The 26721-nt window shown below is 32.9% G+C and overlaps 2 protein-coding genes, 1 long non-coding RNA gene and 1 pseudogene across 5 annotated transcripts; 2 read left to right on the top strand and 2 right to left on the bottom strand.

Annotated features, from left to right (window-relative positions):
• Positions 1 to 5883: 5883 nt before the first annotated feature.
• On the top strand, positions 5884 to 7019 carry LOC110636106 (uncharacterized; annotated as a pseudogene).
• Positions 7020 to 10540: 3521 nt separating this feature from the next.
• LOC131171054 (uncharacterized) lies at positions 10541 to 11732 on the top strand. The gene is made up of 3 exons (XR_009141802.1): positions 10541 to 10638; positions 11087 to 11144; positions 11715 to 11732. It is a non-coding gene; the product is annotated as an uncharacterized LOC131171054 (long non-coding RNA).
• A 9242-nt stretch (positions 11733 to 20974) lies between these two features.
• LOC110636098 (F-box protein SKIP23) lies at positions 20975 to 23445 on the bottom strand. 2 transcript variants are annotated; one of them, XM_021785648.2, is made up of 2 exons: positions 21966 to 23445; positions 20975 to 21294 (listed from the first exon to the last, which is right to left on the bottom strand). In XM_021785648.2, the coding sequence occupies exon 1, from the start codon at positions 23181 to 23183 to the stop codon at positions 21993 to 21995; it is 1191 nt and encodes a 396-aa protein (XP_021641340.2). In that variant the 5' UTR covers positions 23184 to 23445; the 3' UTR covers positions 20975 to 21294; positions 21966 to 21992. The 2 variants fall into 2 exon arrangements, with proteins under 2 accessions (XP_021641340.2, XP_021641339.2); XM_021785647.2 differs by having other exon boundaries at positions 21976 to 23218.
• Positions 23446 to 24337: 892 nt separating this feature from the next.
• LOC110636111 (uncharacterized) lies at positions 24338 to 26505 on the bottom strand. 2 transcript variants are annotated; one of them, XM_021785666.2, is made up of 3 exons: positions 26356 to 26504; positions 24866 to 26263; positions 24338 to 24775 (listed from the first exon to the last, which is right to left on the bottom strand). In XM_021785666.2, the coding sequence occupies exons 2-3, from the start codon at positions 26197 to 26199 to the stop codon at positions 24472 to 24474; spliced, it is 1638 nt and encodes a 545-aa protein (XP_021641358.2). In that variant the 5' UTR covers positions 26200 to 26263; positions 26356 to 26504; the 3' UTR covers positions 24338 to 24471. The 2 variants fall into 2 exon arrangements, with proteins under 2 accessions (XP_021641358.2, XP_057986743.1); XM_058130760.1 differs by having other exon boundaries at positions 24866 to 26505.
• Between the last annotated feature and the right edge of the window lie 216 nt (positions 26506 to 26721).

The raw sequence follows: 26721 nt of genomic DNA, 5'->3' as shown, positions 1-26721 counted from the left end.
ATATTGTGATAGTCAAATCATGATGGTTAAAGCTTATAGTAAAATATACAATTGAAAGTATATATATAAGCTTAAGACATGAAAATGTAAGACAATTAGTCTCTAATGGTGTTATTACCATGTTTATCTTAAATCCTATAATAATCTAGCAAATCCTTTAATAAAAGAGCTCTCGAGAGCTATGATCATAAGTACATGTGCTGATTAGGATTTAAAATATTCCATTAAATTTACTAATGATGGGAACCTTACTTTATAGTATTATTACTAAATAAAGTTTAAAGGGTAACAACAAGTCATTAGTAAATGTTATAATTAAAGTACTTAATGTACTAAGTTAATAGAATGATGATGAGTATTTATATTCTTGATGAAGTTTAAAATCATTACAAAGAAAACTTCACCTATATGAACATAGGAAGTGGTGCCGCTTTAACAAAAGTGAGAATAACTTTTGTAAATGTTAATGAAAACAGGAGATAGCACAAGGCCATATTCGTGCTAAAATTTTGATGAACTTTTTAAGTCGAATTAATTGATTCATGTGTGTAGTATTTCTGGTTCTATGTAATAGGAATCTAGGTTTAAGCTAAGGCCACCATGATTTCTTTAGAATTTTGAAATACTTACACTAAGGAAAAGTTTAAATCGAAAGATATTTTTCATTATGCATGAAACAATGGGATCTAACAATACAAGCTAAGTGGAGGATTGTTATAAATAGCTTGTATGTTAGACAGTATAGAGAGAAAAAATTCCTATATTGTTAAAATATAAGGGAATGACAAGAGTGAAATATGTATAGAATTATATATATATATATATATATATATATATATATATATATATATATATATATATATATAATTCAATATATATTATTCTATTGTGGCACTTAGCACGTATATGTGTGAAATAAAATAATTATCATATTGTAATTTTCATAAATAAATTACGAACATATGTGTTTATTAACAAGTAGATATGTCTGTTAATAGACAGACATGTCAATTCTATACAAACAATCACAACTGTTTGTATAGGTGTCTGTTAATAAACAGACATGTCTATTCTATACAAAAAGTCATAACTATTTATATAGGTGTCTTTTAATAAATAGACATGTTTATTACACAAACAGTTATATCTATTAAAGATAAACAGATGTGTCTATCTAGAAAATATGTCATGACTTTTCATTCTTTATAAATATGGATGAATTTTTCAATCCAGAAATATACTACTTCTACTTCTTCTTCTTTTCTTCTAGTCTTTCTAAATTCAGTTCATATAAAGAGTTATTAAGGAAAATTTTCAGGAGTTGCTGTCTGCAGATTTCAGGCTTTATTGTATCCTGGAGGTATATTGCCATAACCTTTCAGCAATCTAGTGAGGGCAATTAATACCTTAAAGATAGTGATTCATCACACCTCAAAGACTATTCTACACTCACTGCCTCAACAGAAACTAGAATAAAGTAAATGTGTTCAACACCTCATTGTTAAGTATAGACTACTAATTGATCCTCATGCAAGTTATTGAAATCTCCAATTTGGTGATCGTTGATTACCAAGAACTGATTAGATCTCCTTTTCCGCTAGTAACATTCTCCAAATAAGGAAGAAAAATACAGTTAAAATGCTCGAATATCAAATTTGAAAGCCAGTTATGCATTGGAAGCTTATCGTTGAACAAATATAAATGCAAAATAAGTTTCAATACAATTGCAGAATGCTAAACAAGAGGGTCTCACAAGTTGTGAATACCCTCACTCTTTCTCTGTTCTGGAATGTCTTGTAAACCAGTGATTCCAAGCTACATTCAATAGAAACACACTTCTGATTTTTGGGCTAACCTAGGTCCTGGGCTAGCCTCCCTTCCTCACCAAAGTACACTAGTATAAGGAATTATTGTCTGTTCTGTGCAGTAAGTCGCTGTTTGGGGTTGAGGTTAGGAGACCAAATTTTTAAAAAGCATTATTTTAAATAATATTAAAAAAAGTGATTTAATTATTTTAAATTTTGTATGCTTAATATATATTAAATTTAATTTTTAATATTCTCTAATTACAATTTTTTTTAATATTGTTCAATTGTTCTATCAGTTTGCATATTTTAAACATAAACAAACACTTTGGTTTATCACTATTGGCAATTGACCTCTTGCTGTTGCTTTCTTCTTTTGCAATCAATAGGCAGTTGCTTGGCTTGGCTTGGCACGGCCACATCTCTAGATACTCAAATATCAATCCAATAGCCCTTTCAGCCTGTGAAAAGTATACATAGAAGCAGTGGGTTACTGTTTGAATACAAGTTTAGCAAACCGACAAACATGAGCCATCCTGCGTGCGTGGAGCTGCATAATACTAGGTTTTCTGTACAAGTGTATGAGAACTGAAGCCATGAGTCCATCTACCAAGATGGGATAATTTATTATCTTCTATAGTAGATGATGATACAGTTGCTCTGTTAAAAAATAAAACAAAAGCACTGTTGCAAATCCTATTTGTAATGGGTGAATTACGCACTTGGCTTTCTCCATTGAAATTCTATGTTCGATAAAAAAAAAAAAAAAAAAAAAAAGAAGCAGTTTCAAAGGAAAAGAAACTGAATTTTATATTTTTCTTGCTTCAAAAGGCGAGCAGTGCCCGTCGGCAGCAATATTCGCTTAGGCCTGAATTTTTTTTTTTTTGTGAATTTTTGTTGTTAAATTTTGAATTTATTTTATGGCAAGTATAAATTTGTGAATTTATATATTTAATAAATAAATTTTATTTAAATTATGATAAATTAAATTTAAATAATTTTTTTATTAAAAAAATTATTTAAATTTAATTTATCATAATTTAAATAAAATTTATTAACATTAATTAGATAGGTGGAGAAATTTAAGTTTTAGATAGATGGCTTTATAAATGTTATTTCCTATCTTCTGACAACAAAGACAATTTAAGATTTTTTTTTTTAAAAAAAAAGAAAAAATTAATCAAGTTAATTTCTTAATTAGAAAAAACATACATATATATTTGGAAAAATATATGCATTATACCAACTTATTCATTTCGGATAGTAACCTTTGAAATGTGCTTTGTTATAATCTAATATATATATATATATATATATATATATATATATATATATATATATATATATATATTGATAAGGGTGTTTGCGTTGTTTTCGCTTAATTTAAATTTTCTTCGAGTCTAATCCTAGCTTAAATTCAACCCTAATTTTGAAATTTTATTTATTTATTACATTTTGTATTAATAAATAATAGAGTTAACTTTTCTATATAAAAAATATTGCACTAAATAAGGAAGATATTTTCCTCATCTATATCTTATAATTAATTAATAAAATTTAAAAATTCATATCTACCTTTAAATAGTCTACTTTTAGAATCATTATATATATTTGGTAATAGTGACATGACTGGTCATCATTTTAGATTATTTTATTTTATGATTTTTTTATGATATGAATTTTTGTTTGAAAAAATAATTACTATTAATTTTAATTTAATTTTAATAATCACATAATTATTCAAAAATTTTAATATAAAATTAAATTGCATTTAATATAATTAATTAAGAATTTTAATATTAACAAAATTTTAATATAATTTTAAAATATTAAATATAAAAATTAAATATTAAATTATATTATTAAAATAAAATAAAAGTAATTTAAACAATGCACGGTTAGTTAAGATATATAGAGGGTAACTTATGCTATTAATGTAGAAAATACATTATAAAATAAAAAAAATTCCATAACAGTAAATCCATTTAAATAGTCATTTGTGTAATAGGGAAATTTTTTTTTTCATTTAAAATAATTTGCTAAACCCTTTTCTTTTTTTTAACGAAATCGATATAACAATTTTCTTCATTTAAATTGATTTTAGTCTTAATTTTAATTAAATTAATTTGGGTTGGAGTAAATTCAAATCGAACCGTAACGTACTACAATGAGCCCATGATTGTAATAATCAAGACCCCAGAATCCAGATGACACCGAAAGAGTGTCAATTTTTATCTTCTTCCGCACCGGACCATCATCGGCGGCTTTAGTCTTTGGAGGGCCAAATTACGGATAAGTCCCTATCTTGTACATATATATATATATATATATATATATATATGTATATATTTCCCCCTATAAAGCCTCACCATCCTGATCCTTCATCCACTCTCTCTCTTGTGTTTTCAGATTCTTTTTCTTTATTAGTTTCCCTCTTAAAACCCAACACACTAATTTATGGGTTTTTGATAAAAAATATAATAATATAAAAAAATGTGAGTTTAAAAATAATTATTAAAAAAGAGTGAATTATGTTGAGTTGGACGAGGTGAATGTGGGACGCTAAATATAATAGCATTTTTAAGGTCCGGATGTTATTCAAAACAGCGTCCGTATAAAAAACTTGAAAGGAGAGTTAGACGCTATTCAAAATAACGTTTAATTTTTTTTTAAATAATAAAAAATTAATTAAAAAAAATTTAAAGGTTGTACACTCCTCATAGTAGCGTCCAACTTTTTTTTTTAATTTTTAATAATTTTATTTTATATTTTAAATAAAATATAAATATTATTTTAATAAATAAAATTATAATATATAATATTATATATTATAATATTTTTATTATAAATATTATTTTATAATTTAAAATTAAATTAAAATTTAATAAAATTAAAAATTAAAATTAAAAAAATAAATAATTAAAAAAATTTAAGAAAAGTCGGATCTACTATAAATAGCGTATAACTTTTCTTTAAAATTTTAATTATTTTATTTTATATTTTAAATAAATTAAAAATATTATTTTAATAAATAAAATCATAATATTTAATATTTAATATTATAATATTTTTATTATAAATATTATCTTTTTAATTTAAAATTAAATTAAAATTTAATAAAATAAAAAATTAAAATTAAAAAAATAAATAATTAAAAAAATTAAAAAAAAATGGTAGCAACTTATAGCCTTTTTTTTTAATTATTTTATTTTATATTTTAAATAAATTAATAATATTATTTTAATAAATAAAATCATAATAATTAATATTATATATTATAATATTTTTAATTATTTTATTTTATATTTTAAATAAATTAAAAATATTATTTTAATAAATAAAATCATAATATTTAATATTATATATTATAATATTTTTATTATAAATATTATCTTTTTAATTTAAAATTAAATTAAAATTTAATAAAATAAAAAATTAAAATTAAAAAAATAATTAATTAAAAAGGTTTAAAAAAAATTATACCCAACTTATAATCTAATTTTTATTTTTTTATTTTATTATAATAAAAATATAAAATAAAATAATTAAAAATATTATAATATATAATATTAATTATTATAATTTTATTTATTAAAATAATATTTTTAATTTATTTAAAAAATAAAATAAAATAATTAAAAATTTAAAGAAAAGTTGGACGCTAATTATTCTAGCGTTTAATTTTTCTTAAATTTTTTTAATTATTTATTTTTTTAATTTTAATTTTTTTAATTAAATTTTAAATTAAAAGTAATATTTATAATAAAAATATTATAATATATAATATTACATATTATAATTTTATTTATTAAAATAATATTTATATTTTATTTAAAATATAAAATAAAATTATTAAAAAAAAATTGGACGCTATTATAAGTAACGTCTAACCTTTAAATTTTTTTTAATTAATTTTTTATTATTTTAAAAAAAGTTAGACGTCTGACTTTTTTTTTAAATTTTTGATGTGGATGTTATTTTGAATAGCGTCCGGACCTTAAAAACACTATTATAATTAGTATTCTGTATTCATCTCGTCTAACTCAGCATAATTTATTTATTTTAGTAATTATTTTTAAACTCACATTTTTTATATTATTATATTTTTTATTACAACTTTTTTGCCAAAATCCCCTAATTTATCTAATCATGAGCTCTTTTGCTTCTTTTTCTACTACTAACCTTTCTCCATCTGACCAAGAAAATCTCATCCAGAAACTCCATGTCTTCAAGATCCAAGGCCGAGATAAACGTGGCCGTAAGGTTCTTCCCGTCATCGGCAAGTTCTTTCCTGGTATGTCTATATTATAGTTTTTTTTTTTCTTCCCCATTAGATTAGAGTAGATTAGATTGGTGTGTTTGAAATCCTTCAATTTCTTAATCAGCTAAACTGGTGAGCAGTGAGGTGCTAAACAAATACTGCAGTGAGGTGCTAAATAATTAATTGGAGGAGAAAATCTTCCCAAAATTGGAGGGAAGGCCATTCTCAATTGTATATGTGCATACAGATGTTCAAAGGAGCGAAAATTTCCCTGGAATTTCAGCTCTTCGATCAATTTACGAGTCAATTCCAATCAACGTCAAGAATCATCTAGAGGCTGTTTATTTCGTGCACCCTGGTCTACAAGCCAGGCTCTTCCTTACAACTTTTGGTCGTCTTCTTTTCAGTGGAGGGTAAGTAAGATTCTTCCTTAGCTTGAGATTTTTTAGCTGGGGCTCATTCATTCAGGTTTCGTGTTCATTGTGAAACAGCTTATACCGGAAGCTGAAATATTTGAGTAGGTTAGAGTTTCTGTGGAACCACGTCTGGAGGAACGAGATTGAGATACCGGAATTTGCTTATGATCATGATGAAGAGCTGGAGTACAGTCCGATGACGGACTATGGTTTAGAGAGCGATCACCCAAGAGTTTTTCATGTGGACAATCCAGTTTCCATGTACTCAATGCGAAGCATCGCGTAGGATTCTCTCTCTCTTTCAAATTTTGGACGTACATAATACAGATGGCACAAATGGAAAGGCCCTTCTCTTTTTCGGTTACGAGTCCTGGAGAATTTAGTTCATGTTCTGGAAAGTGGAAACTAGAAAGTAGCAATTAAGAGTATTGTGGCAGTGTGGCACAGTCGGAAACAATGAAAGGGTAAATTATAAAATATTTTCTGTAATTTTATAGTAACTAATTAATTATTAATAATAATTTTTTTTATATTAAATTAATAAAACAAAAGTATTAATCAAAATAAAAATTATAAAGGAAAATTTTAATATGAAAAAATTATTATAATATAATTTTATAATTATAAGTGTTTATAAATATATAAATTCAAATATTTATTATTTTATTAATTTATATATTTTCATATTAAATTTTTTTAATAATGAAGTGCATGAGTTTATAAAAATTAATTAACTTTTAATATTATATATTTTTTATAACATATATATATAATTAGTATGAATTTTTTTCAACACTATTTAAGAATTTATACGTATAATAAAAAAATAAATTTAATTTAATATAATATTTATTTATTTATTTTTAATTATTTTTTATTTAATTATTTAATTTTATTTAATAAATTAATTATTAACACTCATATAAATAAGTTTTAATATTATTAATTTTTATTAAATATATAATATTTTTCACAATTTTATTTTTTTTATAATACAGAGAAATATTTTAAAATAAGAGTAACAAATATATTAACACTAATAAATTATTTACAATAATAAATTAATAATTAAAATTTTTTATATAAAAATTAATGTTAATTGAATAAAAAATACTAATATTTGTGTATTATTATTTTTAATTAAAATAATTATAATAGAAAATATATAAAAAATTATTTTGTTTATAATAAAATAGTTTGTTAAATTAATTTATAACATATTTTTAAATTAAAATATTTATAATTATGTTTTTAAAAGTAAATGTTAATGTAACACCCCAAAATTTTAAATTTTATGAGCATTTTTGGTATTTTAATTTTATTTAAATTTTAGGAATTTTTTTGAGATTTTTTGGATTTTAAAAATCGGGTTCGATTTTTCGAAAATATAAACTTTGATGATTTTTAAAAATTAATTTAAAGACCACGTGGCAAAACTAAAAATATATTTGGAGTCTATGTATTTTTCTGAGTTTTATGGAATTTTTTCGGAATTTTTGGACCTCGTTTTCGGTCCCGAGGCAGAGTAAAAATTCAAAATTTTATATTCTGAATCGAACCGGCAGAATCGAACCGGACCGGATCGGACCGATCGAATCGGACCGGCCTTTTCCTTCTTCCCCGCGCGCGTCGTCCCTCTCCCTTTTCTCTCTCTTTTCTCTCTCCTCTCCACCCGGCCACCACCGCCCACTGGAAACGCGCTGGAACGCCTCACTGTTTCGACTTCCCCGGCCAAATCCGGCCGATCCGGCCACCAATTGGACCGGGTCTTGTGTCTAAAATCATCTACTCGGCGAGAGCTTTCCATAGACACCAAGAACGCCGAAATCCATTGAGCGGTTTGTCCGATTTTTGCTCGGGAAGATTTTAGCCCATTTTGACTTTTGGGCTAGATTTCTCGAAAATCGTGAATCCCACGAGAAAACCGAGGCCACCAGCACGCTCCATTCGTCGAGAGCTTCGTAACGACATAAATTTCGAATTTTTCCGACATCGTTTTTCGGTGGGTCCCACGGAACTTCGTAGTGTTTTTCCGAGCATTTAATGAGCTTAGAAAATTCTGAAAAAATTTATGTACTAACCCCCGTGTTATGGGCTTCGTGTAGGTATCATCGATTCACGGAAATTCGATAGTTGACCGGTTCGCAAATTTGGGCGAACAAAAGTCTCCGAATTGGACCGAGGTTTTGGCTAGCCCCCCATTGTCAGACGTCCCAAGCGCGTTCCCGAAGTCAGAATCGGCAAAGGTAAACCCGAACCTTGCTTTTTCGTAATTTTCTAGTGCTTAAATAGGATTAAAAATCCATAAAATATTCGTGGTAGCTTAGAAAATTACGATTCTTTTTGCAATAGCTTAGTAATATTGCTAAGGACCGCGGGGCAAAGTTTTAGAATTTTTAGAGCTGATTTGGGCAGTTTTTACAAAAATGATCAATAATAAGGACTAAATTGAAATTTTGCGTATTGTGATGAATGACTGATTTGATGGGCCCAGGAGGGGCTGTGTGATATGATTGAGTTGTGGATATATGGATTATGAGTATAGAAGTGTGTTTTGAACCCTTTTGCAGGTTGGGTAGGTCCTAGGTATAGGGGAGACTCTGCCGGATTTTCGGCACGACTTAGGACGTAATTGGTCTTTTTCTTTGTTTGTATTGAGTCAGACTGTATTAAATAATTGTAATATAATTGTCAGGTGAGCCAGGACAGCCTTCTTCCTCCGCCCAGCCGCCTCAGTGACCATCGTCAAGTCTGTGAGTAAAATATTAATTTTAATTGTAATTTCGATACTATTATATGTTCAAGCATGCCCATGCATCACTTATATGCATATATTTATGTAGTTAAACTCTAGGCACGATTTATGTTGCATTCATAACTGTTGATGTGCCATGGATGTTGTTGTGGTAATTTGGAGCAGCAGCGTGCGTTGGCGTGCGTGTGATGTGGTGTGGACTATGGATAGGACGGGGTAGTCACGGCTTGAGTAATTCGCTGGGACCCGATCCTTCGAGGGGTAGTCACGGCTTGAGTAATTCGCTGGGACCCTCGCTTTGGTTATTAAGTGGAAGTCCGAGCTTGAGTAATTCGCCGCACGGGTTGGATTTAAGAGAGTCAGATAGGGATCAACTCCCATATGTTATGATTGATACTACAGGTGTGTGAGTGCACCAAATTACCTTTTGATGCTATGATGTGAATTTATTCGATGTTGCACTTCATTCCACAGTTGCATTAGTTTTAGATAGTTATAGAGATTATGGTTAAAATTGATATTTTACTCTCGAGTCGAACGCTCACTCTGTTTAAAAATTTTTACAGCCACAGAGGATATTTTTGAGGTTAACTCGCTTTCTCCTCGCAGTCAATTATTACTGTTTGTATAAACTTGTTAAATCTTAGAATTTCCGCATGTGTTAGAAATGTTTATTTGATTTGGGTCTGTAACCTAAATTATTATTTTGGACCTGTAAACTTAATATGCTATGCATGTTTGATGGATTGGATGAGGGAGCTGAGCTCCCATTTATTATTATGTTGATGAGTATGTGGAGGGTGAGCTGAGCTCCCCAATTGACTATATATTGCGTTTACAGGTCGGGTGAGTCGAAAACTCCCCGTTGGTAAGTCCATTTTATGGCCGGACTCTGTTCGTTTGTTTTCTTGAAATTGGGCCCAAATGGGCCTTAGAGTTGGGTAAATGAATAGTTAAGGCTTACTACGGGCCTCGGGGGCTTTAGGCTGGCCCAGGTCCTAGTGCCGGTCCGGCCCATAGGTTGGGTCGTGACAGTTAAATTTTTAAAAAAGAAATTATTGAATTAAAATAAATAAAAATTATATTAAATAATATAATATTTGTATTCAGATAAAAGTTGGACTCTTTTCAAATCAAATTTTAATTTATATTTATATTTAAATATAAATTTATTAAATTGAAATAAAAATTCTATATTAATGTAACACCCCTGATTTTTTATATATTATTATTGGGCTTCGTGTAGGTATCCTCAATTCGCGGAAATTCGGCTTGTCCTGGATTCTGAATTTCCGCCGCATGCACCAGCTACTTGAAAAGTCTCCGAATTGGATCGAGGTTTTGGCTACCCCACCATTGTCAGGCATCCCGAGCGCGTTCCCGAAGTCGGAATCAGCAAAGGTAAACCCGAGCCTTGCTTTTTCGTAATTTTCTAGTGCTTAAATAGGATTAAAAATTCATAAAATATTCGTGGTAGCTTAGAAAATTACGATTCTTTTTGCAATAGCTTAGTAATATTTCTAAGGACCGCGGGGCAGAGTTTTATAATTTTTAGAGCTTATTTGAGCAGTTTTTGCAAAAATGATCAATTATAAGGACTAAATTGAAATTTTACATATTGTGATGAATGATTGATTTGATGGGCCCAGGAGGGGCTGTGTGATGTGATTGAGTTGTGGATATATGGATTTTGAGTATAGAAGTGTGTTTTGAACCCTTTTGCAGGTTGGGTAAGTCCTAGGTATAGGGGAGACTCTGCCGGATTTTCGGCACGACTTAGGACGTATTGGTCTTTTTCTTTGTTTGTATTGAGTCAGATTGTATTAAATAATTGTAATATAATTGTCAGGTGAGCCGGGACAGCCTTCTTCCTCCGCTCAGCCGCCACAGTGATTGTCGTCAAGTCTGTGAGTAGAATATTAATTTTAATTGTAATTTCGATATTATTATATGTTCAAGCATGCCCATGCATCACTTATATGCATATATTTATGTAGTTAAACTCTAGGCACGATTTATGTTGCATTCATAACTGTTGATGTGCCATGGATGTTGTTGTGGTAATTTAGAGCAGTGTGCGTGCGTTGGCGTGCGTGTGATGTGGTGTGGACTATGGATAGGACGGGGTAGTCACGGCTTGAGTAATTCGCTGGGACCCGATCCTTCGAGGGGTAGTCACGGCTTGAGTAATTGGGACCTCGATTTGGTTATTAAGTGGAAGTCCGAGCTTGAGTAATTACGGCACCAAGTTGGATTTAAGAGAGTCAGATAGGATCGGCTCCCATATGTTATGATTGATACTACAGGGTGTGTGAGTGCTCCAAATTACCTTTTTGATGTTATGATGTGAAAATGTTGTTGATGTTGCATTTCACTCTACAGGGTGCATTAGTTCTAGATAGTTATAGAGATTATGGTTAAAATTGATATTTTACTCTCTGAGTCGAACGCTCACTCCTGTTCAAAAATTTTTACAGGCCACAGGAGGATATTTTTGAGGTTAACCTGTTCAAAAATTATTACTGTTTGTATAAACTTGTTAAATCTTAGAATTTTCGCATGTGTTAGAAATGTTTATTTGATTTGGGTCTGTAAACTAAATTATTATTTTGGGACCTGTAAACCTAATATACTATGCATGTTTGATGGATTGGATGAGGGAGCTGAGCTCCTATTTATTATTATGTTGATGAGTATGTGGAGGGTGAGCTGAGCTCCCAATTGACTATATATTGTGTTTATGTCGGGTGAGTCGAAACTTCCCGCTGGTAAGTCCATTTTATGGCCGACTGTCCGCTTGTTTTCTTGATATTGGGCCCAAATGGGCCTTAGAGTTGGGTTAATGAACAGTTAGGCTTACTACGGCCTCGGGGCTTTAGGTCGCCTGTGTCCTAGTACCGTCCGCCCATAGGTTGGGTCGTGACAAATGTGGTATCGAGCTTAGGCTCCATTCATAGGGAAAAATTATCTAAGTGTTGGGAAGAGTCTACTAGAGTCACATGCGGAGTATAGGATTCTGCTTTCGTCTTTTCCGTAATTCTTTGTTTCTAGATTCTACGTTATACCTGAAATATAAGATTACCTCGCTTAGTGTCTTGATTTTCGTGGAGTACACGTAAATGTGAAATAGAGTTAGTAGACATGTGAGGTCTATCATGAGGATACGTACTCCAAGAAATGTTATATTTTTGTCAAGATGGGTTTAAATGGTGTGCCCATTTCGCAAGGCACGAGTACATAAAAGTGAGTCTTGAAAGTACAGTTGCCTAGATAAGGATGAGGTACCATTGTTGGCAACATCGGTGGATGACCCGCATGAATAAGTTTATGATAATAGAAGATTCAAGAGAGATAAGAGATTAAGAGACCTAGTCCACAGACGTATCGTAGTAACTATACAATATTCTCGATGTCCTGCCTGTAGTCGCAGATTATAGTACCGACATGAGATTATTCTGTAGAGCTGCGTACTTCCCTGTAGTGCTTATGATGAGGATGTTTGCAGGTAGTCTCTGTTTTGGTACAGTAATACCATAACAGAGTTCTATATCTGCAGAGGAGTTGGGAACTCCTAGTTAGGGGTCTAGAGTTAGAATATCGAGAGGTCACAGTGGGGTGATAACTAGAGTCAGTGACTCAGTTACCCTAGCATGAGCTAGAGTTACAATAAGAATTGCCATCAGACCAGAGGTTTCGGATTAGTTGCAAAGTAAAGGTGACACCTATAGAGTGAGATTACCCTAGCGTCAGTGACTTAGTTACCCTAGCATGAGCTAGAGTTACAATAAGAATTGCCATCAGACCAGAGGTTTCGGATTAGTTGCAAAGTAAAGGTGACACCTATAGAGTGAGATTATCTAGTATTCAGTATGGAATTTTGGATGGTTTTTGCAGTATGACAAACATTTGGTTAGAACTTAGTGAGAATAGTATACCTTGTGTGTATCAGTATGAAATAAAGTACAACCCTACTACCTAGGAAAGTCTAACTATGAATTGATGATTCACAGAGCTATAATATGATAGGAGAGTCATTAATTTGACATGGTTTTGGGCAAGGTGGTAAATGTAGTATCTTTGTTGCAGCAAGTTAGGGTATAGTCCTATCTTTTCAGAAGGGATCGAAAGTTATTACTAATAATGGTGACCCACAAAATAGTGCCCCAGATGGGACTGTAGAGTGTGGTAGAGAGTAGTTGGCTCGGGTATCCTGGAGAGGATACAAGTTCCATTATATGAATCATATATAATCAGATCACGATGGATGTAAATCTTTTGAATTGGATGACGGGTTTGGGTGCCCGAAATCTTAAGTTTTGGAATTGAGTAAACATGGAAAATAATAATAATAATAATAATAATAATAATAATAATAATAATAATAATAATAATAATAATAAATAAATAAAATTACTGCAGAATCAGTTCTCGAGGTAGTAAGGGTATTATGTAAGCTAAAGGATAAGAATAGAAATCATACGATAAAGGTATGACTGCAATTCGAGTTCCTTTCTCGACTTCATATTGTTCAAACAAAGAGTATAATCTAATTATAATAGTGTTAAGAGTAATAAATTAGTGAAGATAAATCACGTAAGGCGATAGAGAAAGTGTAGAATGAAAATTGGGATAATTGATTACGATGCAATATAATCTAAGTGCTAGTGGGAGTACTAGCTAGAGTGGTCAAAGGACCAAACTGAGTAGCATGCACATATGATAACGCGATAGAGACTCAAAGATATGGTTAGCAAGTACAATTGTTATGTTAGGAAGAAGAATGGAACCAGGATAGAATAGTCAAGCTCTATTTTGGGTAAGACAAAGGAAATAAATGAAAGGACAACCTAAAGAGCGCATAATAAAAGGAACAAAGTTAAGATATAGGATAGGCTAAGTGTTATTCTTGGCAAGGAGAATGACAAGGATGGAAAATCCAAAATGGGACCACATTAGTGAGAAAAATGATGGAGGTATGGAATACAATAATAATGAGTAAATGTTAGAAGGTGTGCGATGGTATTATGGACTACCTAAATAGGTAGAGAAAGAGAAGTTCAGAAGAAGTTGAATAAAAGTCACCTAAGGGATCAAATAGGTCTGATGAGAGGAAAAGAATGATAGATAATGACACATAGGTTTTAGGATAGAATTTTGAGATACAGAGAAGGTAGTAAGAGGTTCATTATGAAAGTCAGGCAAACATTTTTAGTGTGATCAATGTAATCACTTTGCAAGGACGCAATAACGACAGAGCAACAGTAGGGGTAGAATAAAAAGTGACAAGTATGGATGGTAATAAATCACTAGAAAGTTTAAGGATCAAATTAATGACCATAGATAAGGGTGGAATTAGTGTTTGAAGAATCTATTAGCGAGAGAAATCTTTCAGGATTCAACAAAGGTTAAGGGCACAATATAAACGATGATAGATATGAATCATAGGTCGAGTATAAGTAAAGTTAATAAATTATAAAATATTATGTCAGGAAGGACGATGATATAGTAAAGGGTTCATGCAGATGATACCTTATAGGTAGAGCACAATTGTGCTAGGAGATGATGAAATTTGAAGAGAAAAACTAAGAAACATAGGTTAAACATTATTATATGGACAATCGGGCGTAGTTGAATATAGAGGATATTTTTCTTTCTTTTCAAGTTTAGCTCGTGTTTTTGATTCCAGAGCGTTATATAAGGAGCAGAGACTGAGGCAAGGAGACCTAGTTATTTGAGATTTTGATAGGCACCAATTCATATACAATTTCCTGATATGAGAATGAGTAAGTGCATACCTAGTGTTAAGTATGAAAGGACGATCGAGTAATGACAGGAGTTAAATTGAGTTAGCTACTAAGGCTTCATGTCGCTTTAAACTATGAGCTAGATGAAGTACTATTTATGGATGAGTTTCAATAGATGAAATTGTTGCTAATGGGTAATTTGAGGTTGAAGTTTAGAAAGCTATGGGCAGTATATATGATTATATTAAGGAGAATGAACACGTGAAGTATCTTGTTTGGAATTAAGGCATGACACATATTTCCTACAGCCGTGTTAGTTCAGATGGAACTTATAGTTTATGGGGCTCATATTCATCCAGGATAAGCAATTTCCTACTAAGGCTGGTAGGGAATGATAATGTTCTGATAGTTAAGTTGGAAAAAAAAAGGGGATACAAGAAAAATTTTCTATGGGTAATTATAAGTGTTACATAAGGTGAAGAATGTGCTGGTAGGAGTAAATCATAGGGTTAGAATTCTCGAAGTAATGAAACTAGTAATCAAGATAAGACTAAGAAATAAAAAGAAAGTTAAAGTTGATGATGGGATAGACATCTTTGAAGGAAAAGGTGTAAGGATGAGATAGGACTAAAATTAAGGAATAAGTACAGCAGGTTGAAAAGATACCAACAATACCAAAAATAGGAAAAGGGAAGTGGATAAGATGCAAAGGACAGGAAGAGAGCTAGATAGAGTCAGTTATAATGATGAGGATAAGGAGTGTCTAACCATTGCCCCTGTGTTAACACTACCTATGAGCGGTGAAGGATACACCGTATCGTGGACGCCTTCAGAGTTGGCCTAGGTGTGTTTTGATGCAGAATGGAAAAGTAGTGGCTTATGCTTCAAGGCACCAAGAGGCATGAGCAACTATCCCACCCATGATTTGGAAATGGCGGTGTAGTCTTTGCACTAAAATCTGGAGACACTACTTGTATGGTGAAGTGTGCGAGATATACACCGACCATAAGAGTTTGAAGTACATCTTCCAACAGAGGGATTTAAACTTGAGACAGAGGAGAGGGATGGAGCTTCTGGAAAACTATGATTGCACCATCCAGTACCACCCCGGGAAGGCCAATGTAATAGCAGATGCTTTAAGCGTAAAATCTTCCGCGCTTGGCGCATTTCAGCAGAGAAGAGACCGTTGATTCAGAAGTACATGAGTTAATGGATCAAGATTTAATCCTAGATCTTTCAGATGAGGGGTCTTGTTGGCTCATTTTTCGAGGCCGACTTGCGAGATAGAGTTAGAGTTTCCCAACACAGACCAACAATTAATGAAGATCATAGAAAGAGTACAAAGAAGGTGAAGGTGGTGAGTTTGGATTTGCCAATGATGGTGCCCTAGTGCAAGGTTCTAGGATGTATGTGCCCGATGTGAACAATCTCAGAGATGAAATCATGCGAGAGGCACACTATACACTGCATAATGTCCACCTGTGTTCCACCAAGATGTACCATGATGTGAAAGATAGCTATTGGTGGAATGGCATGAAGAGAGACATAGCAGACTTTGTGTCCAAGTGCTTGACTTGTCGAAGGTGAAGTTTGAACACCGAGACCGTCAGTGAAGTTGCAAGAGCTCCTATCCCGTAATGAAAGTGGGAAATGATTTCTATGGATTTTGTGATCAGTTGCCTCGCACCACGCGAGGATATGATTCGATATGGGTAATTGTAGACCGCCTAACCAAATCACTCACTTCTGCCCGTGAAGACTACATATTCTGCGGGCACAAGACGCCCGCTCTACATTCGAGAAATAGTCGATTGCATGGAGTTCCGCCCATAATATCCGATGAGGGCCCCGCCACTTCTCGGTTTTGGAGAAAGTTGCAGGAGGTACTTGGCACACGCTGAACTACAAGACGCTTTCCACCCTCGCATGCACGGACAAATTGAAGGACAATACAAACACTGGAAGACATCCTTCGCATGAGTGTTTTGGATTTTGGAGGTCAATGGGATGAGTAGCTAGCTTTGGTGGAGTTTGCCTACAACAACAGTTATCACTCCAGCATAGGGATGCCACCCTATGAGGCACTATATGGAAGAAAGTGTAGGTCTCCTCTGTGTTGGACGGAAATGGGGGAAGCGAAGGTGCATGATGTAGACCTAGTGCAGTACACTTCAGAGATAGTTCCTTTAATCAGGGAACGATCAAAACAGCAGAGGCGTAAGAGTTATGCACTCTGACGGAGGGATGTGGAGTTTGCAAAGGCGACTATGTATTCCTGAAGATTTTTCCAATGAAGGGAGTCATGAGATTTGGAAAGAAGGGCAAGTTGGCACCTCGGTATATTGGACCTTTTGAGGTTACTGATAGAGATGGAGCAGTTGCCTACCAGTTGGAGCTACCACCCAACATTTCTCACGTTCATCCCGTGTTTCACATCTCTATGCTCAGGAAATACATTCCCGATCCTTCTCATGTACTACAGTCGGATGTAATAGAACTAAAGGAGAACTTGACATTTGAGGAGCAACCTGTAGCCATAGTGGACTACCAAGTGAGACAGCTAAGATCAAAACAGATCCCTATGGTTAAGGTTTTGTGGAGCAACACAAGGAAGAGTGCACTGGAGTCGAACGGGACATGCGTAGCAAGTACCCTTATCTGTTCAATGTGTAATCATGTACTTTATTCTGCCTTGTGTAAAATTCGAGGACGAATTTTCTGTAAGGGGGGAAGAATGTAACACCCCTGATTTTTTATATATTATTATTGGGCTTCGTGTAGGTATCCTCAATTCATGAATTCGGCAGCTTGTCCTGGATCCGTGAATTTCCGCATGCACTACCTACTTGAAAAGTCTCCGAATTGGATCGAGGTTTTGGCTACCCCACCATTGTCAGCATCCCGAGCTGCTCTCAAGTCGGAATCAAGAAAGGTAAACCCGAGCCTTGCTTTTTCGTAATTTTCTAGTGCTTAAATAGGATTAAAAATTCATAAAATATTCGTGGTAGCTTAGAAAATTACGATTCTTTTGCAATAGCTTAGTAATATTTTTAAGGACCGGGGTAGAGTTTTATAATTTTTAGAGCTTATTTGAGCAGTTTGCAAAAATGATCAATTATAAGGACTAAATTGAAATTTTACATATTGTGATGAATGATTGATTTGATGGGCCCAGGAGGGCCTGAGTGATGTGATTGAGTTGTGGATATATGGATTTTGAGTCTAGAAGTGTGTTGTGAACCCTTTTGCAGGTTGGGTAGGTCCTAGGTATAGGGAGACTCACGGATTTTCGCACGACTTAGGACGTATTGGTCTTTTTCTTTGTTTGTATTGAGTCGATTGTATTAAATAATTGTAATATAATTGTCGTGTGAGCCGATGCCTTCTTCCTCCGCTCACCGCCACGTTGATTGTCGCCAAGTCCGTGAGTAGAATATTAATTTTAATTGTAATTTCGATATTATTATATGTTCAAGCATGCCCATGCATCACTTATATGCATATATTTATGTAGTTAAACTCTAGGCACGATTTATGTTGCATTCATAATCTGATGTGCCATGGATGTTGTTGTGGTAATTTGGAGCAGCAGCGTGCATCAAGCGCGTGTGATGTGGTGTGGACTATGGATAGGACGGGTAGTCACGGCTTGAGTAATTCGGGACCCGATCCTTCGAGGGGTAGTCACGCTTGAGTAATTGGACCTCGATTTGGTTATTAAGTGAAAGTCCGAGCTTGAGTAATTGCACCAAGTTGGATTTAAGAGAGTCAGATAGGGATCACCCCATATGTTATGATTGATACTACAGGGTGTGTGAGTGCTCCAAATTACCTTTTTGATGTTATGATGTGAAAATGTTGTTGATGTTGCATTTCACTCTACAGGGTGCATTAGTTCTAGATATTTATAGAGATTATGGTTAAAATTGATATTTTACTCTCTGAGTCGAACGCCACTCGCTCAAAAATTTTTACAGCCACAGAAGATATTTTTGAGGTTAACCTGCTTTCTCCATCGCAGGTCAATTATTACTGTTTGTATAAACTTGTTAAATCTTAGAATTTTCGCATGTGTTAGAAATGTTTATTTGATTTGGGTCTGTAAACTAAATTATTATTTTGGGACCTGTAAACCTAATATACTATGCATGTTTGATGGATTGGATGAGGGAGCTGAGCTCCCATTTATTATTATGTTGATGAGTATGTGGAGGGTGAGCTGAGCTCCCAATTGACTATATTGTGTTTACAGTCGTGAGTCGAAAACTTCCCGCTGGTAAGTCCATTTTATGGCCGGACTGTCCGCTTGTTTTCTTGATATTGGGCCCAAATGGGCCTAATATTTGTATTCAGATAAAAGTTGGACTCTTTTCAAATCAAATTTTAATTTATATTTATATTTAAATATAAATTTATTAAATTGAAATAAAAATTCTATATTAAAAATATGATTCTTAATTTTTTTATATGTATTCATTATTTATCAAGTTAGAATAAAATTATAGTATTAAAAAATTAAAATAATAATTTTTTATATGTACACACATTAATATTTTTAAACATTTAATAATGAATCATTTTAAAATAAAAAAATCAACATTATAAATTCTAATAATCCTATTAATTATATTAATTTTATAATTAAACTCAAACTTAACATATTAAGTTAATTTTTAATTTTTTAAATAATATTTATTTATTTATTTAAATATTTTTTCTCATATGTATAATTTATTTTATATGTTTCGCACGTAAATATATATATATATATATATATATATATATATATATATATATATATATATATATATATATATTATCAATAAATGTAGTAATATTTACATAAGACTTATAAATTCAATTTTTATTAGAATTAATTTATATATTAATAATTTAATTAATAATTTTAAAAATATATTTATAATTAAAAAATATAAATTTATTTTATATGAAATATTTTTTAATAAACACATGAAAAATTAAATTAAAAGAAAACTTTAAATATATTAAAGAAAGAATTTATATGTTTGGCCGGTAAAATTTAATTTTTTTTTCTTATTATTTTACTTAAATTTAAATATAATTGTATTAAAATATCTCTACATAAATAATTATATGATAGAGATAAAAATCTATTAGGATTTATTAAAATGTGATTAATATAAATAAAATATCTTTTTATTTTTTAAAAATAAATCATGAAAATATTTTTATAAAATTTTATTTTAAATTAGATTATAATAAAAATTTAATTAAATTGAATTTGAATACAAATAGAATTAAAAATTTTAAATTTATATAAACTCTAAATTATATAGACGAATAACTTTTTAATTATAAAAATTTTAAATTTACATAAATTATAAAATTAAATTAAAAAAAATTATAAATATTATAAATAATGAAAAGCAATTTAGTTAAAGTCAATATTTCTTTCACCCTTCACACATTTATATTATATAGATTATTTGATTTTTATATTTTAAAAATCATATTAAAAGATTCCTATTATTTTAGTTTGTTAATTATTTATGTTTTATTAAAATTTAATAAATATTATGTGAAATTTTGACTGAGCATTTGTCATCTAAGATGAGCTCAGTACCTGCGGGAGGAAGACACCTGAAGTAGAGAGTAGAGAATAGTGCTCCCTTTATTTTTGGACCTCTTAGTCCATATAGTTCATCAGGCCCAATTGACTATACAAAGCTCAGCAAACTTAAAGACAAGACCCCAAGGTTTGAGCCAGGTAGTCCTAGACTTTGAGTAGCATTAAGATGTTTCTCTTTGTTGAGAGGTTAAAAAAAATGTGCAATGATCGTTAAGTTTGGAGATGCTTCTAAATGTTTGAACTCGATCATTCCCAAGCTTCAAATTATATGCTGAGGTTTTGTTGTTTTCTGAATTGTTTAGTGGGCTCTCCATGAATCTAGCATAGGAGTTTGCGATCAAAAGATTGTGTGGCAGTGCTAAACAAGGCAAATCATGGCATGTATCGAGCTAATTCTCAAATTTGTTGCTGTTGTTGAAAAACTATACCTTGTCAACAGGATGCAGACAGGCATACTTAAACAGTCCTAATTTCCAATCTTTCAAAGGCAACTGATAATACAAAACTCATTTTCACATCAGAAAACATTCAGGCACAAGCAAACTGTTCATTGCAGTTAACTCATAACTTCATTTGGAACACGATTTCGATCCCCTTTTCACAAACTCCAGTTCTATATCTGTAACCTAAATCGCCAAATGCTTCGAAGAATATGTCCAGCTAGAATCCCTTGTATTATCGTGTACCATCATAGGTTCTTACCTTGATTCAAAAACAGCAGAATCAGACTAATTCCCCAAAAAACTTGATTCCAGACTAGGGAAGAAATTAAGAGAACTAATATCATGCCAGAGTATCTAAAGTGGATTTATGCATACTGAATTTGGTAATCAAATGCAATATCCCTTATTTCCAATGAAGCATATCACTGCATCTATGCACAAAATAAAAGCTACATAAACCATCCTTGCAACAATGTTGATACTTAGATCTGAAAAACATCATGGCATATAGACAAGTGGGCACTTCAATCTCTCATCACAAAAACAAGAATGTCTAGCCTCACATCGAATATTCACAACAAATAACTTTCTAGATACGAACATGAAATTTCTCATTTGCCATGCTAATATTTTTCAATATGTTAGGAAATGCGTCTGGATCTCTAGATGCTTACCATACCCTGTTGAAACATTACCTCCAATCCTTCATGGATTTAAAGGAAACCAATTGAAGGAAAAACAATACAAACATTTTAGATCATCAATAAGTGCTAAGATATTGCTATAATGAACTCAAGCTGAGATGCAATACCTTAACATTGATACCATAAGCAAGTAAATTATACAGCAAAGAACAACATATTTAATGCAATAAGTTGCTAAAGCAGAGTAATTATGCATGTTATCACACATATACAAACAGAGAAATACCTGCACTTACATCCAACAATCTTGGAATTAGCATGGATTTGGAGAAACCCAAAGCGGTGGAGGCCATCGTAATCGAGAATGAAAATTCCGCGGATAACAAGGTAAAGGCTCAATGCTTCCATCCAATAACTTGAAAATGCCCAAATCATGTTCTCCAAAATGGCCATCATAATTAGTGTCAGAATAATCATCAGTGTAATATATGCAATTTCCCATGCAACCAGAGAAATCTGTAGCTGACAACGATAATGAGGTATTTTCACCAATGAACAACACCTTATCACCCAAGCTTCTAACCCTCACCCACCGAGGTCCACTCCAGTCAAGCCTAAAAACTTCAAATCGAATCGTTCTATACATTATATATTGTTGCCTATCAGGATGATCAACTTCGAATTCAAGATCCAAATACCTGGTGACCAATAACAATTCATCTGCTGAACTAACCAAATACTGCATATCACCACCAGCTTGCCTTGGCGTTTCGATAAACGAAACCTCAGGTGAATCGCTGGTGACATCGCAAATAGCAATTTGACCAGACTTATTGACCGCGTAAAAGAATCCATTAAAGCATACAACATCTTCGCAAAAAGAGCGTGCATTTTCTATGATGGTCCAGGATTGGTTTCCATTTCTACAATAAGCCAAATCACCTGTTTGATTAAGAATCGTCATGGCTACGAAATTGCTCGCCTTCAATGGACTGGATGATAAAACGACTTTCTTGATGAACCAATCTCGCATTTGCCTCAAGCTACGCGTATAACGATCGCCCGACGAGTTTTGAAGCGCGTATTCTCGACCGATATCGGAGTAATTGAAGCTAACAACATTAGGGAAACTCGTGAGTGGAGGCAAAGAGAACTTGGCCCTCGTGAGGGGGTTTATGAGAAGAACTAATGGGCTGTCATCGAGGATTATGAGCCAGCCGTGAGAGGAGCCGCAGTGGCGATTGCGATGGGAGGCCTCAGGGAGATTGAGGAAGTGAAATTTGTTGGTGGAGAGGTTGAAGAAGGCGCGGTGAGATTGGTTGTATTGGGATTGAGGGAGCATGAGCCATGGTAGCTGAGGAGGGAGGTGGTAGGGGTTTTTGGGAATGGAGGATCGCCAAGTGCGACATACAGCTCGAGAGTGGAGGTAATCGGCATAAACGGTGATGCTTTTGGAGATTGTCTCTATGAGTTCAGGAGGGAGCTGAGTCCAGTCCACTGTCATCTCTTCTCGCGCCTATCTCGCCGGCGAAAATTTCATCCAATAATTAACTCCAATAATGCATCAAGGAGATTAGAATAATTTCTTAGCGAGGACTCTGATTTCGCCGGTATGATTTAACTGTGGATGACGGGGACGGTGAGGATTCAACTGGACAGTCTTGTAGATTCTGTACGACTGACGAGCCTTTAAGAAATTGTTTACCTTATACAACCACTTAATCAATAAGAAGCTAACTATACGAGATCCACTATAATGACAATTATATGACAGAAATTACCTTTTTTATGACCTTAAAATCCTTAATTAAAAAAAATTAATAAAATCATAGATAATAAATAGAAATAAATTTTTTTAAATTAAGTTTAATCACTTAAAAACAAAAAAAAAACTTAAGTCAATTTTTATGGCGAGAACTAATAGCCATACATATAAGCATAGTTTTCATTTTACTCCAATTAAACTATTTGGAGACATCATAACACTAAAAATTTATATTTCCTTTTTTATTAAACTAGTTTCCCTCTATTTTTCTTTCATCTTTCATCCATTGAGAACCCAATTTTGCAGCAAAAAATAGAGAAGTATTTGAATCTCTGTTTGTTTGAAAATGGTTTTATATATAGCGGTGAAAGTTAAGATAAAATAAAATAAAAATACAGAAAGAAATACTTCAACCTAAATCCATCCATGATGTTTGGCGCGAGATGGATAAATATGACAAGGGCGGTGAATTGCCTCTCCGATATGAAAAATCAGACTTTAGAACAACTCAATTTAAACTGCCCTAGCAGAATCAATCAAAAGGAAAATAATCTGCTTCATTAGACAACACTATTTTTAGATGGCAAAAACTCAACCAAACATATGAATTCTAATTAGGTAGCCTTTTTTTTGTTTTTCTTTTGAACTACAAAGCTAGTACAATGCCAATCAACTAAAAACAGTTCCCGCAAGGGATACTCAAAGAGTTTAATAAGATGTCACATAAACAACCAACGTCTGCTTAGTATTTGATTTTGCATAACACGTCAAAACTAAATACAATTTCCATACCCTTGTGCTCCAAAAAAATCCATATCCCTTTCAATTTGTGTTCCAAATTGAATCTGTTTATCAATCAATAAGTCATCTGAAAGTGACAGGTAACTCATAACTTGTAAGCATGAAAAAATTAACCAAAAACTAATTAAATGTTTTCAATGTAGTCCAAAGCAAGTAAAAAGTTTATGTAGGTGAATAATCAGCTCAAAGACCATATTAATAGCACTAAGACAAGAGATAAAGTGTTTTACATTTCCTTAGCCAAGTTCTCCATCTCACCATTGGTATCTCCATAGTTGCTAACACGGAGATCAGGGTAGTTTCTGTGGTTCAAAGAATGCAACCACAGGGCCACTGCTCCTTCCTTATGTTCTGTTGACGCAATATGAGAGTATATATGCTTCATTTTGAAGTCCTCTGCCATTTCTTCATAATCTTTCATTGAGATTTCTTCATGGCTGTCTTTCCATTTCTGGTTATATGATGCGAATAGGCACTCATCCAAGTATAACCCAACCTCAGGAGCCGTAGGCACATTAATGTTCACATCTCTGCAAATGTAAATCCAATATGGATTAGGGAAAAACACAATTGATTAGAAAAAAAGCAGCAAACTTCATATAAAACAGTCAAGTGCTTACTTTTGTAGAGCAGTTGATATCAGTGAATCAGGGGCACAATTCCTCACAACTGCCACAGCAAGACCAATCATTTTCCGTATCTGATGAAGCATGAAACTCTGCCCTACAACTTCACACTTGACGAATTCAATGCCTTCAACAGTAACCGTGGTCTTTGCATCGAAGGAAATAATGTACCGCCGAGCAGAAGGGTCTTCAGCCTTAGTTCTTGTGGTAAAATTATGAAAGTTGTGACTCCCCACATAATACTTCAATATTCGATTGAATCTCTCCTTCTCATTCTGTCCATAACAAAACCCACTTCCTATCATAACTTGCTTGTCTCCGTTAACTTTCTCTTCACTGACAATAACCTTCTGATCCTTTTCAATAATTTCCGTTTCTGTATTCCCATTATTGTTATTGTCCACAGACTCCATAATCTCTTCTTTACTATCAGGCTCCGTTTTAGCATCTAAATCATTCGACAAAATGCCAGATTCAGGTATTGGACACCGTGTTTCAGCATCCACATTTCCAGGGACCTTAGCTTCTTTTAAGAATTCAGCGTTTGTATTATCACAATCAGCATTATCCGTAGACATACTAATATCGTCCATAATTTCAGGTTTCACAACACGGTCATCACCATTCGATGAAATGTCTGTTTGAGAAACCACAGATTTTAATTCAAAACTTCGTTTACCCACTGCGCCAACAACCTTACGCCCTCTCTCTGAACACTCTAAGCACTTAACAAGCTCATTATCAGACCCCAAACTAGCCAACACACTCTCCCTATCAGGATGCGAACATGGATCAAGAGCAAAAACAGGAATCAGATACACATACCTCCTACGATCACAAAACTTCTTGGCATTAAACGACGCCGTCACTCGCTTGTAACCGAAGATTCTAATCTGTGACGCAAGATTCGAATTTAAGCGTTCAACCAGCCCAGGTGGGTCGATGTAGAAGCGGCCGGAGACCACCTGTCCCACGGCGCTCACGCCCTTATCAGTACGAGCCGAGCGAGCCCAGTCATACCGCTTGGGGTTGCCCCGGTCTTGTTCCGGGACGGCACCAGAGTGAAATAGAGCTTCTTCGAGATCACCTTCGATGGTTTTGGCGCCAGGGTTCTTCTGCATTCCCTGGTAGCCCACGCCGCAGTAAGCGAAGAAGATTGCGATTTTGCGGCGCTTGTATCTTTGCTTTTTGATGGTCGTGGTATCGCCAGGGGCGGTCGTAACAGTTTCTTCATCGTCGGAAGTGGTGGTGGACATTTTAGGCTTTTTACGTTCTGGTTCTCGTTGCGGTGGTGGGGATGCGGTGGTTTTTAAATCTGGATTTTCCATCTTCAGTGATTATAATCCGAGTTTTCCATTAATTTTTTTCAGATGTCTGTACCCTGGCAAAACCCTAGAAATGGAAATGGATGTGAATATGTGACCGTATTAGTATTTTTCCGTATTGGAACGAATGTTACCATGCGATGAGTTTTAGACATATACATCTCGTTTCCGAGTTGATGACCATTCAGCAACCGTTGGATCAAGGCATACTTTCTGATTCTGAATCCCTTGGCGCTTCTGACAAGCAAGTAGCTTTAGGGGAGAGATTATAAGGTGACCGTGCATATGCACCATTTTTCTTAAATTAGTGATGGATTGAAAATAAATTTTTTTTTGAGATCAACATATAAATAAATTATATAATAGTTAATATACTAAAAAATATTTTATTTAATATACATATAAAAATAATTTAATTTAAATTTATAAAATAAGATACATATATTTTAGGGGTGAAGATGCACTTAATACATATATTTTATGGGTGAAGATGCACTTATGATAAACACACAATAACTTACTTAA

This window comes from Hevea brasiliensis, chromosome 12 (genome assembly GCF_030052815.1).
Source record: "Hevea brasiliensis isolate MT/VB/25A 57/8 chromosome 12, ASM3005281v1, whole genome shotgun sequence".
Taxonomy (NCBI): domain Eukaryota; kingdom Viridiplantae; phylum Streptophyta; class Magnoliopsida; order Malpighiales; family Euphorbiaceae; genus Hevea; species Hevea brasiliensis.
This window is presented reverse-complemented; position numbering and strand designations above follow the sequence as displayed.